We start from the raw sequence: 18,926 nt of genomic DNA, 5'->3' as shown, positions 1-18,926 counted from the left end.
AGAGAGAGTATTTATTTTAGAGAATATTTATAATTTCAACTTAACCCACATGAAAGGCAGGAACATCCTCGGCATATCTAGCTGCTACCCTCAGTGCAGTATCATGTGGCTGGAAGATGCATGAAAAGCCATAAAGCCATTCAAGTCCAGTAAGTACAAAGCAGGACCAGTTTTATGTGTGTTGGTTTTGATTGCCTAGCTCTACCATTAAAGACCTTTAAGATTACCTTTTCCTTTTGAAGGGACAGCTTCAGGTCCTCACTTTGAACTCAGTGCCTTGCATGTGGAAGGGACTAGGACATACAAGGCCTTTGTGGAAGAAGCTGTCAGGCTTTGTGTTTCTGTTGTTGAGACCACAATTTGGCCCACAGCGACTGAAGTTTTGGCCTTAGCTTTGAAAAATTCATTGACAATTTCTAAATGAACTTAATCAACTCCAGAAAACAGCTGGGAAGCTAACTGAAACATGCAGGACGCATCCCGGAGGTGCATGGGGGAGATTTTCCCTACCCTAAGAAGGGTTCCCTATTTCTGATGTCAGAAACCAACAGTGAAAAAGTGAGTGATTGGTGTGTGGAGAAGAGTAAAATCATCTTCAAAATGAACAACTACAAGGTACCTGATGGTGCTTTAACTGATGCAACTTCTTCTACAATAGCTATGCTGTGAGGCAGGTTTTGCCAGTGTCCAGTTAAGTCTTGCCAGAAATACCCCTCTTCAAAATTACTCTCACAATCTCTTTTATTTCAGTTCCCCAGAAGGTTTCTGAGCTGAAAGCCGGTGGTGGTGGCTGGCTGAGGTCTCTGCGAGTGAACTGGCTGCCCCCTGCGGGAGACTGGGAGAGGTACCGCCTGCTCCTCTGGAACCACTCTGCCCTGGTGCTCAACACCACCCTAGAAAAGGAGGCGACAGAGCACCTCATCCAAGACGTGGGCCTCATTCCAGGCAGGCAGTACGAAGTGGAGGTCATTGTGGAGAGTGGCGATTTGCAAAGCAAGGCTACCTGCACGGGGAGAACAGGTGGGCATGCTCACCAGCAAGTATGAAAATACAAAACTTGGCTCTCTGGACAATCAGAAAGAAATAGCACTTGGAAATCTACAAATAATTTCATTTTTAATACGTTAAAAAGAGCTCCCTTGTAAGCATCAGAAATAGTTATTTTAGCAGTTCTGCGAAAACTTTCAGGGGTTATTTTCGTGATAAATATCTTGATGAAAGTTTTGGGAATTACATCACTGTTCTGTCATGGCTGAGGCAAAACATTAGGTGTACAAAATTTTACTGTTAAATGTTGTAGCTGGTTGCAGGTACCCTATATTGTTCTTTAAACAGGGCAATATAGAGCTTCCTGAGTTGTTCACCAGTATGTTCAGTGGCAAACTGGTTTCCTTGCCAGCCTGAACAACTAATTGGTATCAACAGCATTAACCCAAGCTGGCCGAGGTGTATGTTTGCATGACTGTTCCATAACATCACATTTCTTGTTGCTGGGTTCCTGAAAGAAAATGGGGTTACTTCAAGTTAGCCTTTCCAGAGGAAATCCATATGCACTGCAGTGACATTAATGGAACTTTTTTGGAATGTGTTAGTCAAAGCCACATCTGATTGCTTCAAACTTAAGAAATAGTTGCAATATAATTGTTAGTCGTTCTGCTCTGTGAATGTAAAACAGTGCAGTTCAGAGGACCAGAAGACTTGGAGGAGAGGAGTATTTGGCAAGGATCAAGGCAGAGCCTTATCTCGCTGGAGAACGTGTGCTAAGATGGGACCACCCTACTTTATCCTCACCCTTCCTGGTGGCCACCTTTCCTGCTGCACCCTTACCTGTCACTCCCTGAGGGTTTCACTTTGTTAGTTTTGCACAACAGAAAGGCCAGTAGAAGCTGAAGTTTTCTCTCGCTTCTAGCCAACTTGATCAAAGCAGGGCAGATTCTCAACTCACGTACTTCAATATAAATTACAGATAACTTAAGCTCACGGTGATAGTTATAATGGACACAGCTAAGAGATTGGAACGTGTTCAAATAAATAATATATGGCAGTGGGTGTATCACAACTGTATTTGACCTCACAGTCAGATACATAATGTATGTGTTGGGAAGCATAGGTATTAGTCCCTTTTCTCACTTCATTTTCTTTTATGTCAGCCCGTAGGCTTGGAAAGTGAGTTGGATTTCAGCATAACAGAGACAAAATCAGATCAGGGAACTCAGGTGACAGAAGCCCTCTGTGTGTGCGTGCATGCATGTGTGCATGCGCGGGCACGCACACACACAAATGCACTGATAAAAGTTTGAATTCTTCTTTTATAACACTGTAAATTTGGAATTTCTCCCAACTTCACTGAGATACAAACCAGTGCAAAATCAATGTCACTCTGAGCCTATAATTTACGTCCTTATTTGTCACAGCTAAATTGACCTAGATGTATTTTATGGTACAGATGTTTTATGGCCCTGTCTAGCACCCACAGTTCAAGAGAGGGCTTACTGACTTCGCTGAATTTCTATTCACACTAAAATCAACTGGCATAAATTTAAACCTAAGCATTGCAGCCATAACACATTACTGAAGTCTGCTGCTACAGCCCCTTACTTGAAAGAGCAGCAGAAATAATAGATTTGTAAGACTGGCTTCCTAGAGGAAGGTAAAGAATGTCCTCAGTGCTACAAATATTCTGTTGCTGTCACATTTCTAGCTTGATCCCTTACAGCAGCTTGAGATTTGCATGTGTGTTCACTACCAAGTCATGTTCTTGTGATATTTGTGTACTTTTACAGCTCCAGAGCCTGTTCTCCAGCTCCGTGTGAAGTATGCTAATGAATCCTCACTTAGTGTCATGTGGATGACCCCTGTTGCAGAATGGGACAGCTACGTGGTTTCACTGGGAGACAGGGATCTTACTGTCATAAAGAAAGGGCTTGCAAAAGAAGCTAAAGAATTTACTTTCACTGACTTGGTACCTGGAAGAAAATACACAGCTACCATCACTACCATTAGTGGGATATTAAGCAACTGGACTTCAGTGGAAGGAAGAACAGGTACTCTTTTGTCAATCTATGTTGATCTTTATTTCTGTTAACTATCAACAACTTCGCTTGCTTTGTAGTGAAAAGAATGAACACGGGGTCTAAATATCAAAAGCCTTGTATTTATGTTTGCTTCCTCAGTAGAGTTACTTTTCTGAGTCTCTCATTCCTAACTCTCAGATATCTTGCAGTATTTATTTAAAGTTTTGGAAAAAAGTGGATATGTAATTCTCAGCAAAATTGTTTTTTGAAACACTATGTCATAACTGATCAATCTACATTAGCATAAGATTCTATATAAGAACAAATCTTAGGGAAGGTCACTCCCTTGATTCAAAGCATGCATCATCTGGAAAAAAACACACAGGAAAATGTTGATTTAGGACGAACATTCCAAGGTTGACAGACACAAAACATATGTGACCTTGCAAATGTAGTTTGAATCTCCCTGCTCTTCTGATTCCAAAATCTGTATCTGTTACTTAGAGTGATGACTGTGACACGAGGAAAGTCCCATTCCCACCCCCTACTGGGTGCTAATTTTGTGCACGTGTGCAAGTTTTAAACCATATGTATTCCTTTGCTCTGCTTGACTTATGCATTCTCCAGTGCATGCAAAGTTTTAAAATATAGTTCTGATCTGGCACAGCCCATAAAAAAAAAAACCAAGCTGCTAGTGTATGAATCTAATCATGCCTGTGCCTTGACAGTGGTCCTTACTAAAGTGTTGCAACTCCTTCCAAGGCCTGAAAAGTTTGACTTAAACTTTCATTTCTCTGGTATGTGATTAAGTAGCTGGGATTTCACTTCCTTCTGCCTTACACCCCTTTATGAGCCCCATTTAGGCATAGAGGTTACAGTGGCCCACTTTGCTAAAATGAATCAATGCCTGAAAACACATCAGGCAGGGATAACATGCCAGCAGTACATTCAAAGTGATAAAGAACATCAGTAAATTTGAATATAGGTCTCAATAAGCATTCCAGACCTCTGGATCTTCTTCCCAGCAGGACAACCTACTTGACTTTCAAAATAATGCTGTAAATGACAGAAATAGGTTTTACACGCACCCCGGACTGATCAGCTTTTAGAGAAGCCTGAGGTATCAATAAAAGTGCCTTTAGCAGAGCCATCTGGCACTTCTGGGTTGGAAGACCATAGTAAGGGGGACTTACTATGTTGTGGCAGTGTTATAAAACACGTGTGATTTTTGGTTTGCATTTATGTGAACATTGCCTTTTTTCATCTATGTGTCTAATTTTCTAGCTTTTGTTAATGATTGCTAATCCAGTAGTATGTATGCAGAAAGGTTGATAGTAACAAGAAGCTTGCAATCACATTTTCCAAAGTCTGAGGGCTCTTTATTTCAGTTTTGCTTGGTTATGTATGAAGAAATACTTAGAAAGAAGTAACTATATTTTCATGCTTTGAACAAATATTGTTTTGTTTTGTGTTTTGCTTTTTTTTTTAAAAAAAATGATTTTGAGTAAAATCTGTGGTAAATACTCCTTTTTGTTCTTTCTTTTTCCTTTTTGGTGTGGCTAAGTTCACCAGCTTATGCTTAGATAAAAGTTATGCTTGTTTAATAATTAATTCATCTTTTGTTGCTAGAAAAGTTATTATTCTGCAGACCTTATGACATAAAAAGTAAAACCAAAAACCTCCATCTCAGTACATCCTGAAATTAAAGAGTCAGATGTAGAGTTCTCCAAGGTATAGATGACTCTGAGGTATTCATCAAACAAGTGTGCCATTTAATAAGAATGACGGATGGAGAATAGGAGAGGAAAGGGAGAACAGAAGAACAGACTCTATTTGAAATTGTCATAACTAAAAGAGGTGATTTCCTAAATTTTGTTTGGTGGTATTTGTAAAATGCTGCCTCTTCCAGTTCTCTGAACTTGAGTCATTTTGGTCTGACCAAGGAAAGCTGTGCTGAAGCCTGAAAGACCTTTCTGTGCCATAGCTTCCCATAGACCACATCCCATCAGACAGGAAGCAGTCTACAGATTATTTTTAGTCTTGTTGAGTCTGGCTTCAAATTGGAATGTTCTTTTGATGTACTTCCTCAGTGTGACTAAACTTGGGTTATTTGGGGGGGTTGCTTTGTTTTATTTCGTTTCTCCTCAGTAACATAATGACAATTTGGTTTGTAGTGCCAGCCCAAGTGACTGGTCTGACTGTGGCAAGTCAGGGATCAACCAACAGCTTGTTCACCAACTGGACAAGAGCACTGGGAGATGTAGACTCATACCAAGTACTACTGATTCATGAGAACGTCGTCATCAAAAATGAGACTGTTCCCAGTGAGACCAACAGATACCACTTCTACCCCCTGAAACCTGGAGGACTCTATTCAGTTGTTGTCACCACTGTCAGTGGGGGGATATCTTCAAGGCAAATGATCGCAGAGGGGAGGACAGGTAAAAAAGAAATACTCCAGCATGTCTTTTTTAAATTCCTTAAAGCTGAATTTATTAAAGAAAATGGTCTTGCAGTTAAGCCACGGGACTGGGACTTCAGAAATACATGGGTTTCAGCCATATACTTTCTGTGTGTGACCTCAGGCACATTATGGGTCGAGATTCAGGTTACCTTGCTTTATGGAGCCAGCTGCTCTGCCTACAGCAGGACAATTCTGTAGCAAAGATAAAAAGATGTCCTGAGGTTGGTGTACAGCTGTGGTGGGTGAATCACTCCTTGGAAGGTCCTTTCTTGTTGCCTTGACTAGATGGCAGTATAGGGCAATTGCTCCTCACTGAGGTGTGCAAATTAGCTGCCTAAAGGTGGTAGGATGAATTTGGGTTGCAGTCTCTCATGACCTGTTCTTTTTCTCCAACGTTAAATTATGTCAACCAATGATGCTTACTCCTGACGAGGCCCTCCTGTACAGCATAGGACAGGTTTTACTATTGCATCAACTTCTCTAAGTTTAAAGACCTATGAAATGTAATAGCAATTCTTTGGATATTTAAATAGAGGGGAAAAGTTGGCAACACAGTGCAATTTCACCTTTTATATGAAGTTGGCAAAAGCCAGGCATTCTGCAATTTGCTCCAGCGTTCTCCTTGAAGACAACTATTTCCAAGCAGAAAGAAGAATAAAAGCAATTGGAGAAGAATAACACTAAAAGACTTGAAACACATAGACATATCATGTGAAGTGTAATAATTTTGATTCTGACAGCTGTGGTAAGTCAGTTCAGTGTGTCAGAGCCCTGTGAAGATATAGCAGTTCCTTATGATTAAGGCCTGCCACTGTAATAACTCAGATAGTTTTGTACCTTAGACTGATGGTGTTCTGGCTGTTTGGAGACTTTGAGCTCATCTTGCTGGCTGGAAAAACAAACTGCATTCACGTTTTGGCCACTAGGCGTCAGAGAACTCATTGTAAATGAAACGCATTCTGCTATGGGCCTCAACTTCATACAAGCATCGGCGGTTATTGCTGTTAGTGAGAAATGGCACTTGGAGCAGATAACTCATCTTGTGGGATTTTAGGAGTGATGGGGTGATGCCACCACAGACGAATTCCCTCACTGTTCAAGCTGCCGAGTGGGAGTTGGTGCAGAGCTCCCTAGTCCTAGGCGGTTTATTTTATAGCGTTGAATTCCAGGCATTCTCAGCAATAGGAACTGGCTAGTTACAGCTCTTCTGTTTTTTCCTTTTTGTTGCACAGTTCCTTCCAGCGTGACTGGAGTAACAGTAAATAACTCAGGTCGCAGTGACTACCTCAGTGTTTCTTGGCTGCCAGCTTCTGGAGATGTAGACAGTTATTTGGTAACGCTATCGCACAATGACCAGATTGTTCAGACTCTCACCATTTCCAAATCCCTCAGTGAATGCTCCTTTAGCAGCCTTACTCCTGGAACGCTTTACAACGTGATGATAACCACAAAGAGTGGAAAGTATGAAAATTACTCCTTCAGCCAGGAACGAACAGGTAAATAGAGCCTTTGAAGAAATCCAATCACCATAACTACATTCGATAGCCATTATTAAAAACCTATGAATATCTGACCAAACTGAGATGGGTGAGAAGAAGTTGGAGGGTCAAACCATAAAATTACAGCTATACATACTTTGTCTTATTCTTATGCCTTTATTGCTGCTATAAGTCATACAAAATGACCTTAGCATTAATAGAAGTTGAGTGTCAGTTCTTGTGAGTGAGCAGAAGTCATGTATCAGTTGTGGCTCAAGTTGTTTTATTGCTCTTAACCTCTCTACGTGGCTCTTGAAATATATCCTGCAGAGAACCCTCCAAGTAAATTATTCAGACACTCAAAGAAGGGGATAGGAGCTAACTACTAAAATATTAGTAAGATGCCACATAAATGAGTAATACCTGTGTCTATTGTTTATGCAGTGTTCAAGGAGATTATAAAAGAATGGAGGAATTTCAGAGAAGGGTGGCAATAATGATGGAAAACTTTTCCAAACTTCCTCAAAGATTGAAAAGAGGGGCATTTTACATTTAGTAAACCAGTAAAATAAAAGGAAATATGGTAAGGGGTGTTAAAATGACAAAGAGCATTAAGTTAGCACAATAAATGCAATTTTAGGCTTCTCATGGTATAACTGAAAATCCGGGGACAGCCATATAAATGAGGAGAAGCAAATTCAGGACCAGTGTCAACCTGTGGAACTCACAGCTATAAGCAAAACTGACCAAGTTGTTCCAAAAGACTGAAAATGAGAAAGGCAGACCATTGTCGTATGATGTAAAGCAACCTGGAAACTACACAGTTACTATTTTAGAGGGTGGGGTATTGCTTAAATCCATGTTGTGGTCTTTTTGCAAGTTCCTCAGAAATGTCTGGTAATTACCACAAATATAATCCCTCTACAGCAGCTCCTGTTATTTCAGGAAGTTACTGCTTTCTGAATCTTTAATTTTTATTTTTTTTTCTTTCAGTCCCTTCAAGCGTTCAGGGGCTTACTGTCAGCAATTCAGCCAGAAGTGACTACTTGAAGGTGTCCTGGCTACACGCCTCTGGATATTTTGATAATTATGAAGTGATCATCAAGAACAACAATGATTTCATCCAAACAAAAAGTGTCCCAAAGGATGAAAATGAATGTGTGTTCACTAATCTGGTCCCGGGGAGGCAGTACAGCGTCACAGTCAGCACAAGGAGTGGGAAATACGAAACCAGTGAGAGGGTCTATGGCAGAACAAGTAAGTAAATACCCCAGAAACATCCTGAGACAATCTGGGATTATTTTTTTATTTATTTACTGTATATTGCTCTCAACAATACTGTGTGATTTGAACATAAGATGACTCTTAAGTGTGACTCTTCAAATGCATGTCATTCCAAAGATGGAAAGCAGTATTGAGTTTATGACTGATGTTTAAGTTACAGACATACAGAAAGTGAAAAAGAGACCTGTGCTGTGACCTTGGAATGATAAATCTTGAAACATGGAAAACTGAAAACCAGAGCTGTATAGATTTCCACATCAGCTTAGTATTTACACTTGAGCTAGGCCAGAATGTACAAGATGAGGACTTTTCTTGTCATGGAAATGTATAAGGATGTATAAGGAAGCTAAGTGCCATCTACTTCTTTTAGTAAGGAACTGAGCGAAAAGTTTTAGCTCAGTAGTGTGGCCTCAGAGCTGTTACCTTTTTTGCTGTGATTTGGTAAGAAGTACTGAGAAGTTTTCCTTTCTCACCTCTTCAGTGCCAGAGTCAGTGAAGGAACTGACTCTTAGTAACAGAAGCACAGAAGATCTGCAGGTAACTTGGTCAAAGGCTGAGGGCGATGTTGATAAATATGAGATTCAGCTCCTCTTCAATGATATGAAGATCTTCCCACCCATTTTCCTTGGAAACACCGTTGAGGAGTATCGGTTCACGGCTCTGACTCCAGGACGTCTATACAAAATTCTTGTCTTGACAATCAGCGGAGATGCACAACGCGCTACTTTCATAGAAGGCCTGACAAGTAAGAAACAACGTGGTATTTAAAACATGTGTTGGGGCTTTTCTAGATGAAAAAATGAGGCACAGAAAATCAAGGCTGAATCATGATCTTATTTGAGTTCCTGTGACACTGGCATGAACACAGATCTCATTGAAAACCACACTACATCAGCTAACTTTATCTGCACTTAATAAACAGATGTCACAGTCATCAATATGTGATTGTTGGCAGATAATCTGATGTGCTGCATAGGAAGGGTGTTGAGATGTCAGCGTGAGGGTTTCTGTTGTTCTCACACATGCCATTTTTTTGCTTAGTATCTCTGGGTAAATCAGTTAAGTTATTTTGCACCTCTTTTTATTTACCTGAAACAAGTGGGTGAGATGATAACTGCAAAATGGCTAACCAATTCAGTGTACATAAAGAGCTTTGATCTTCTGAGGTGTTTCTAAAGCATCACTTGAAAAAGAGGGAAGTAATCCTGATAAGGAACATTTTAACTTTTTTTCTGTTTAACTTGCTTACATTTTCTTTGCTGTTGTTGCCATAAACACTTAGAATTGCTTTTCTAAAATAGTACAATCCAACACAAATGTCTGAAGCTTTACTTGTGTTTACCCATGAGTGAAGTTGTTTGTACCCATAAATGCTCTTCGTCCTTTGAATCATTTGCTATGGCCATAAAAATATAAGAATCTAAAAGTCTGAATGAACCAGGAACTTTGTGAGCAGGTGTCTTTGTGTTCCTTTTTTTTTTTTTTCTCCAGTTCCAAGTGCAGTGAGAAACATTCATGTTTCACCTAATGGCATGACAAACAGCCTGAAAGTGAGCTGGACACCTGGAGGTGGAGATGTTGATTCCTACACAGTGACTATATTTCAGCAAAACCATCAGCTTGGTTCCCAGAGTGTCTCCAAACACGTCTCTGAACACACGTTTCACAAGCTGGAAGCTGGGGAGCTGTACCGGGTGGTGGTGCAATCAAACAGCGGTGCCTTGCACAACAGCTTAGCAGCTTTTGGGAGAACAAGTACGTTTCTTTTGAGACAAGGAGCAAGTTTCATTGTGTCTACCCAGCAGCTGACTCGTATGAAATAAGTTACACCCTGCCTGTTTATGTAACACACCATTGAGCGTGGGGAGGCACAGACTCAGGAGAAGTGTTTTTATTTCAAAGATCTTGAGTCCTTGCTCTTGCAAACACTTAGGTGTGGCTCCATTAACAGCAGTGAGATCTGTCACATAAGTAGCTTTACCTGGGTAAATGTGTGTGGGATTCAGGCTCCCAGCCCAAAGTGTGCCTTTGTAGGAAGAATGAAGTTTCATCCCTGCCCAGTCCTGTGCCTGAATCTATGCGACACATGCATCTGTGGGACTCTCTGCAGTCAAATGCTGTGTGCTGGCAGTACTCATTGCATGGTTAAGGCTTCTTAGACGATATGTTGCCCCAATACACTACTTGTCAGGATGCAAAAGACAACTTGTTTTTAATCCATCTTCTCTCTTTTGCACCTGTATGTTTGCTGGGGACTTGACTTTTGTGCAACAGCAGGTGGCTAACATTTTCTATTTTGTGCCACTATTTTGAACCAATTTAACACTTTTGTATTTTTTGGTTATTCTCCATATGCCTTTCTTATCTGCTTTGGACAGTTCATCCAACTCTCCATCCCCCTTTTCATTATAATTTAAGTATATCTTTTGGTTTTCCATGCCCAGTTCAGATATCCATGATGTTCTGTAACTTCACCTGACTATTTATGTCTAGGATTATTTACTTGTGCAAATACATGCACAGGCATCCATCACTTTTCCCATGAATGAACATGCAAATGTATATTCTCTATTAATTACTCAAAATTGTGTACTGAATGGTCCTTATTTCACCTGGTAATGTCATGCCTTTAATTGTTGCTTCCAGTTCCAGCATCCGTCCAAGAATTATTAGCCCACCACGCTTACAGCAGTCATTCCTTGTTAGTAACCTGGCAGAAAGCTCCTGGTGTAGCTGAAAGATATGACATTCTGCTCTTGAATGAGCAAGGAGTCCTACTGAGCAACAAATCAGAACCAGCTACTGCCAAACAGCACAAATTTGAAGATTTATTAGCTGGCAAGAAGTACAAAATACAAGTTTTGACAGTCAGTGGTGGACTCTTCAGTAAACGAGCAGAAACTGTTGGCCGAACAGGTAATTAGAACATCTTGGTTTATTTATAGCTCCCTCAGTAAGATATCATTGAATACATGAATCATCTGTATATCTCGATACTGGAAAGCTTCTGATAAGAACAGACTCCAGATATTTATGCATCGTTTTTCCTGTTATGTGCTTGATATGTGACTTTGAAATTTGCTGGCATAATAAGGTGGCCATAGTTCATATAAGAATACTAAACCAAAGTGCTAAGTACCTCCCTCAGTCTATCCTTTATGGAATGATCTGAATTCCTTATTGTTACAAAGTTTTTAATTCACAGTCTCAAGGCACTTAGCAAAGGATTTCATGTAAATAAGAATCTCTAAACTTTGAGCCAAGTCTTGCAGTTTTAACTCTAGTAAAGCTTCTTGTGGAAATTAATGGACAGTTCTGTGGTGAGCACAGGCCAGAGAACCAGGCCTCCTGGGAAATACAAACATTATATTGGAGAGACTCAATGGCACCTCATAAATGCTTTTTCCTTGCTTATGAAAGTTGCTGTTGACATTACTTAGCTACTTGTGGCTTAATTGAAATATGTCACAGCCATGAGTTACTTTTTTTAAGGTTCATCTTAGTGGGTAGTCACCCTAATACTTATTCTTGCACTTATCCTTCTTTTCAGTTCCAGCAGCTGTCACAAATCTGAAGGTCACTGAGAACACCACTGACCGACTGTCCTTTAGCTGGACCACCTCACAAGGAGAGCTTGATTCATATGACATCTTCCTGTACAACCCAGACAAGTCCCTTCATGACAGGATTTCAGGAGAGCAGCACCTTCAGCAATGTTCATTCCTGAACTTGCGGCAAGGCAGGATGTATCGAATGGTGATCGTTACCCACAGCGGAGACCTCACTAACGAGTCATCTGTCTTTGGGAGAACAGGTAAGAACATACAAGAAAAGAACTGTCTCCAGTGTGGTACATGTGAGAGACACCAGTGAGCTTGTCTGAGTGTGATGCTCACGCTAGATAAGGGCAACAATTAGAAGTATCAACGTTTTCTTATATATTAAAGCATTAGACAAATAAGAGGGAAAATTCTAGGTTATGTGGTTACAAGAAGAGAAATGTATCAGAAAAGGTTTACTACCTATGTTTTACAATAGTTCCCAGGTACTCAGGTCAGGAGAAGGGCACCCAATTTATGCTGCATAAGCTTTAAAGGAAAACACTTGTCTCCCACCCAAAAGCCAATACTGGTCTGTGAATGGAAAAGACAAAAAGGCAAAGCAAGTAGGCTTAATGGAGTAGACAGTCTCCCAGTGAAATAAAACTTGTTTCCCATGGGGAGCTCTGGCTGCAGCTCCATATTTGCTCAGCCACATGTGGGAAGCTGAGTTTCCTAAGTAGCTCTAGCAAACCTGACCATCTGTGAAACCTTCCTTTGTTCTCTGATCCGCAATGTAGTAACACCTGTGTACCACTGCTTCTGGACAGCGATGCACTTTCTCCAGCTACCTCAGAATTCGATGTTTCCAGACACTGGCTAGGAAAAAGCTGCTTAACATTTGCAAAACTATCTATTATGAACATTTCGGCTCCTTTTTGGGACAATGGCTGTTCAAAATATGAAAGCAAAGTGTTGAGATTTACTTCCTGATGCTTCCTGCATTTTTGGCCAGCTGCGGTGTCTGTCTATATTACTACACAGCTGTCGTTATGTGAAACCTTTATATCTAAGTATAAGGTCTGTTTGACCTTGTTGCTTCTCCTCACCCTAAAGAAGTTCTAAAGTAATATCCACTCCCTTTTTTTCAGTACCAGCGCCGGTTGTTGGTCTCAAGGCATCCAACAGAAACATGACAGACAGCCTGTGGTTCACCTGGGGTCCAGCAGCAGGAGACGTTGACTTCTATGAGCTGAATCTTTACAACCCAAATGGGACACAGAAAGAAACGTGGCACAGGAAAGACCTGAAGGAGTGGCATTTCCAGGGGCTTGTTCCTGGCAGAAAGTACACGCTGGTTGTGGTGACTCATAGTGGTGACCTGACCAACACAGCAAATGCTGAAGGAAGAACAGGTAAGACCCAAAAGGTTTGGGATTTTGTTTAGTCATATCTGTCAGGATTCAGATCAGTTCACAACTATGCAACAGACTTTTTTCTGATGATGAAGGATTTATTATTATAAGAGACACTTAAGCTCTAAAAGAGAAAGGATATCCCTGAGGGTATTAAACCAATGGAGTGTGATTTTGTTCAGCACCGTTTTTCACAGAAGCACAGAATGGTGTAAGTTGGAAAAGACCCCTGGGGTTCATCTGGTCCAACCTCCCTGCTCAAGCAGGGCCACCTAGAGCAGGTGTTTCTTTCAAAGACTTATGAATACATAACAGCTCTGGAAGTGACCACAGTCAGTGCAGATGCGGTAACTGTGTATCCAGGATAACATCAACCACTTTGTGGTGCATGAAGAAAATAATAGATGTTCCATCTTACTTGTTTCATGTAAAAGTTTGGTAAGAATCCCTCTCTTTTTTTTTTCTTTCTATTTAGCACCCAGCCCTCCTAACTCTGTCTCCTTTACTGATGTTGCAAACACTTCTCTGTCAATCACATGGCTGGGTCCTCCAGACTGGACAGACTATGATGATTTTGAGTTGCAGTGGTTCCCGAAGGATCCCCTCACAGTATTCAATCCCTACAGCAGCAGCAAATCAAAAGTACGCATCATCTACGGCCTGCGACCAGGAAGGCTGTATGAGTTCAGTGTGAGAACGGTCAGCGGTGACAGCTGGAAGACATACAGTCAGTCTCAGTCTGCAAGTGTGAGAACCAGTAAGTAATGATTTCCATTGCCCCTTAACACTCAGCTAGAGAAGTTGCAAAGCTGTTAAATCTTACCGATTCCTTTCACAGTTAGTAATTTCCATTTACAAGTTCATGAATGACTGGCAGTGAATTCAGCTGGACTCTAAAATAAACCCTTGCTGTGTACAAGGTCAACTGGTCAAAGATTTAAAATGGGCACACACTTGCAAACGTCACATCCAGAGTGGGGCTGTGTGGTTGCTGAGTCTGAACTGATCCGTTTCAGGGGTGAAATGAGGCTGAATATCCAAACCTCTCTGGCATTGGGGACAGTAGGATATTGAAATTGTCAGCATATTTCTGAACAATCAGAGAGGAAGGCTGAATGAAACCCTGCTGTACTAGATTTGAAACTAGAAGCAAAGTGTTTCATTGGTGTGCACTTCCGACAGTCAGTGAATGTCTGGGGGTTTTCATCACCTCTGCCTGGCTCTAGCAACCTCAGTAGTAGGCTGATTTGAAAAAGTGACGTAGAATTGTAAAAATAACTGAGCCTTGGCAAACTTTCCTGTCCCATGGTGTGGGGTTAAGCTCCAAATTCACACCAATGTTTCGTATGCTGAATAGCTCTTTAGCATAGCTACCTCTTTCACCTGTATTTAACTGCTTAAATGTAAGCAGGTGCCTGCCATCTGAAAGTGAAATCCTATTCTTGCTACATGTCATGTTATATACGATGCTCCAATTTTACATGGACAAAACATACTTCTCTGATATGCTTTAGTAATATGGACACACCGAGCGCTATCCAGCAAACCCGATCAGTAATGAGATAACAATATCAGTATTGACTGATACTGTTAGTCAGAAGTAACCTCCAAATAAATTGCAACACAGTGCTAGAAATCCATTGCTTTCCAGTGTTGCTTTTCTTAAGACTTCAGCAGGTAATTTTGTTTATTTTTTTCACAGTTAATTACTGAAGCTTCACAAACCTGATGAGACCAATGCCACTAGCTCCAATTTCAGATGGCTGAAATGAGCTAGACTGCCTTGCCTAATAATCAATCAACACACGGTTGCAGGAGAGAAATTTTGGCTCCCGGCCTCATGCTCTGATCAAAGAGTTGATGTAGAACCTAGGGGTGCTGCCTGAGCTGTGGGGTTAGTAGAAAAATAAGTGATGCTTGTCGCTTTTCTCACCGAACTTTAATTTCTTAACATCTCTCTAGAACCAGACAAGATACAAAGTCTTCACTGTCGGCCCCAGACCTCTACTGCCATCGCGTGTTCCTGGACTCCTCCTGATTCTGACTTTGATGGATATAGCGTTGAGTGCAAAAAGCTGGACACTCGGGAAGTGGAATTTTCTAAAAGGATAGAAAAGGACAAATCTCTGCTTAATATCATGACCCTCGTTCCCCACAAGCGCTACCTGGTGTCCATCAAGGTGCACTCTGCAGACATGACAAGTGAGGTAGTTGAAGACAGCACCATCACAATGATCGACCGTAAGTGGAATGCAGAATCACTGCGAAGGGCGGCAGTGAGCAGCTATAAGTAATTGCTTGTGGTAGCTAGACAGCAGAAGTTCTGAGGTCTGCAACTGCCAGTACGTGGCACTCTTAATTGGGTAGCCGAAGAAGAGAGAACCTGTCCTTTGGCCCCTGTTGTGACAGACAACGTGGGTTTTTAACTATCCTGCCTCTCAGTACATTGCCAAACCTGCTTATTAGGCTCATTCACGAAATATAGCTTGATAAACAAGAATTATCCTGTCACTCTGATGGTCAGTCAGCACCAAAGATGTCCTCATTATTACACGCTTTTAATTTTCCTCACTGTTGCTGCTTGGCTTCTTGTGCCTGGCTGTTTCCTCTCACAGACAGCAGCCATCTTCAGCACAAAGATCCCTTAATAACAACGTTGGGTTATGGCACTGGGTCCTCTTTGGGCTCTCTGTGCTCTCTTCTGAGATGCTGCCTCACCAAATCACCTGTAAGAGTTAGACCTGAGGGAGGATCATACATTTCCAAAGCTTGTGCTTTGAAACAGTTTCTGCAGTTTCTCCACCCCTAGGCTGCTTGATACTCTTACTTCTCTTGTGCAGAGTGGAGGGCAGCATCTGCTGGTGCCTCTGTGCTGCCAGGCGTCTCTGCAGTCAGCAGCACGCAATGGCTGGCCGTAAAGCTGCTCCGGTTTTAGCAGCACCTCTGAATGCAGTTGCATAGTGTGACACGGAGGCCTGAACAGCCCCAGGGCTAAACTTCTTAAAAATGACAGGATGGCCAAGAGGCCTATTCAGAGTTGCCTCTCTGTCTGCTTACTTAAAGCCACACTTGTTTGAAGTGCTAGATGGTAAAAGTTATGTTTGGTTTGGGAGTCACAGTCACAAACCCACCTTTTCCCTGCCCCCAAGCAATTGCCTTTTAATGGTAACTGTGTCCATCTCCCTCCTGTACTACAAAGAATGCTACAGGTTCAGGTGTAGTAACAGCCCATGCAACAAGAAGTTGGACTGAGTCCTGTTTGAAGGTTAGCTGTTCCATGTTTGCTCTCAATTGTTTTGCACGCTGCTGCTCTCCCAGTTTCTCATTGCCACTGGAGGCCCTTCCCCAAGGCAACACAGTTCTTCCCAAAAAAATGAAGCTTGGTTTTAGAGATTTAAGAGATTTAGCTAAACACCATAAAAATGTGATTTTTTGATTCTATTTCCAGTCTGAAACCTTTTGAAGTTAAGCCGCCTGCTTACGCATTTGACGTGTTTTCTGTACGTGCAATATAATTTCAGTAGTGCAGATTTTTAAATGATTCTGCAGTGTAGATCCTTAAAATCCCTACTTTTGTTGCAATAATTCTCTGAAGGTTTTTCCCTACATTCCTTGCTTTCCAGTTTAGTTCTGCTGTGTCACTATTTGAGGTATAGCTTTCTGTCATAGAAAGAGCATTTCCTGTAGAAGTCCTGCAATCAGCCTGGAAAATGGTACTTTGTAGTTGAATGCTGTGTCTGACTGGCTCAGTGCTCTTCATTTGGAAAGGGAAGCAAACATTTAGATGCTTAAAATAGGTAACTTCCTGTAGTGAGTGTGCTAACTGGCCTCCATACACCTGGTTTATACTTGTGTCATATTTAGCATCTACAAATTCTAATTTCCTAGATTTAGCAAGACTTTAATGCATTTCCATGTGGGCTTCTGGAGGAACTCCTGCTGAGGAGCTGCCACTGTTATTATGGTTAACTCATTGCTGGCTTGTTTCATCCTTTGGCAGTTTCGCTGTGGGACATGAAGACACTTTCTTGATTGCAAAGAGAATAGATTCAGAAACTTGGGTCCAGCCAGCTGAGCTTTATTAAAATTGCATTTCCCTTGCTAAGTGTAGCTCACAGCAAATACATAGACAATGCTTTTTTCTTTTTTTTTCCTTATTTTGTTTAATTTTTCAGGTCCCCCTCAGCCACCTCCGGACATACGAGTGAACAAAAAAGAGGTGCTGATTACCAAATCCTCCATCAACTTTACTTTTAACTGCAGCTGGTTTAGTGATACCAATGGAGCTGTGAAGTACTTTACTGTGGTTGTCAGAGAGGCTGATGGTAAGTGTCATGATTTAATACCATTCTCTCTGTGGCTTGTACAAGTTACATGCGAAGGTACACTCCCATCACTGCACGGCAGAGTGACTTCTCATATAGCTGCCGAGTTTCACAGAAGTTTCGGGCTCCCTAGCCTGGAATCTTAAGCACTCAGTTTTCTCCTCAGAAGGTCAATAGCAACAGCAGAGCTCAGCCAGAAGCAGCCTTTTCTGCAGTTGGCCTATATGTGACAAAGCAGGTGGATGTCTAAACAATTAATATGCTGTTTTTAGAAGCGGCTTCATTTACTGGCATGCCAGGACATATTTTATGATCCCTAATAAAATTTCTTGATCTCTCTGTCCATCAGCCCTTAAGTGAAAAAGCACAGGTAGTATTTCCACTGTCTACTTTGTTGTGCTTGTACAGACTACAAAACTCTTTGAGAAAGTCTTTTACATGTTACTCTGAGTTTCCTTTCAGCAGACTCCTGTCGTTTCCTATTGCAGTTTTTCTCTGTATACACTAGACCCTGCTAGTCCATTTGTGGGATTTTTTTACTTGCTTTTTGAAATAGCTAGTGGTAGGATCCAGGATTTTGGACCACAGAGATTGCCACCAACAGCACAGGAAAAAGTGTCATAGCATTGAATTTAACCTGTGCACACCTATTACAGTTTGGGGTCTGGAAATGTTACTGCCAGCTATTCTGAGGTCTTCTGAGGAAATCAGTTTGAAGTTCCCCAGAAAAGTAGTACCAGCGTTTATCCTAGAAACAAGGTACCCAAGATACTCACAGGATAGCCAGTGCAGCCCTCCAAGGAATGTTAGGAAGCTGGATAATAAAAATTTTGTCTGTCAACACTTTGAGCCTATAATGCTGCTATCACATTAATGGCTGTGATATGTACATCTTCTCTCTCTCTCTGCACATGATGTAGGTAGTGAAGGACCAAAGCCTGATGAGCAGCACCCATTGCCTTCCTACCTGGAGTACAAACACAACGACTCTATACGCATCTACCAGACAAACTATTTTGCCAGTAGGTGTGCTGAAAGCCCTGACAGTGACTATAAAAGCTTCGACATCAAGCTTGGAGGAGAAATGGAAAATCTGGGAGGAAAGTGTGATCCAGATCAGCAAAAATTCTGCGATGGACCCCTAAAGCCTCGGACTGCATATAGGTCTGATTTATGTTGGTAACTGTGCTCTGTCACATTATTAGGCATGGTGCTATCTGAATGCCTGATACACTTGAGCTTCTGCAGGTTAATAACTGTGTTGTATAATGTTCTTTCTATTTCACTTCACAATTTATAAAAGCTTTATCTATGCCCAATTCCATAGGTATAAGCCATTCTTTCATTAACATTGGAATGATACAGGTAATTATGCATAGTGAGTAGGTTTATTTATTTCCTTTTCAT

The 18,926-nt window shown here is 41.3% G+C and overlaps 1 protein-coding gene across 2 annotated transcripts in view; it reads left to right on the top strand.

Moving 5' to 3' along the window:
- PTPRB (protein tyrosine phosphatase receptor type B) overlaps positions 1-18,926 on the top strand; it is a 61,799-nt gene that overhangs the window by 28,423 nt on the left and 14,450 nt on the right. For both annotated transcript variants that reach the window (XM_048065356.2, XM_048065357.2), the window contains 14 exons: positions 751-1,020; positions 2,784-3,044; positions 5,189-5,455; positions 6,711-6,974; positions 7,950-8,213; positions 8,722-8,985; positions 9,732-9,995; positions 10,887-11,156; positions 11,791-12,054; positions 12,931-13,194; positions 13,670-13,951; positions 15,157-15,435; positions 17,370-17,519; positions 18,440-18,683. In XM_048065356.2, the coding sequence (XP_047921313.2) occupies positions 751-1,020; positions 2,784-3,044; positions 5,189-5,455; positions 6,711-6,974; positions 7,950-8,213; positions 8,722-8,985; positions 9,732-9,995; positions 10,887-11,156; positions 11,791-12,054; positions 12,931-13,194; positions 13,670-13,951; positions 15,157-15,435; positions 17,370-17,519; positions 18,440-18,683 (3,607 nt within the window). The remainder of the gene's footprint in view (positions 1-750; positions 1,021-2,783; positions 3,045-5,188; positions 5,456-6,710; positions 6,975-7,949; positions 8,214-8,721; positions 8,986-9,731; positions 9,996-10,886; positions 11,157-11,790; positions 12,055-12,930; positions 13,195-13,669; positions 13,952-15,156; positions 15,436-17,369; positions 17,520-18,439; positions 18,684-18,926) is intronic.

Source organism: Anser cygnoides, chromosome 1, assembly GCF_040182565.1.
Source record: "Anser cygnoides isolate HZ-2024a breed goose chromosome 1, Taihu_goose_T2T_genome, whole genome shotgun sequence".
Taxonomy (NCBI): domain Eukaryota; kingdom Metazoa; phylum Chordata; class Aves; order Anseriformes; family Anatidae; genus Anser; species Anser cygnoides.
The sequence above is the reverse complement of the archived record's forward strand: the minus strand, read 5'-3'. Positions and strand labels throughout refer to the sequence as shown.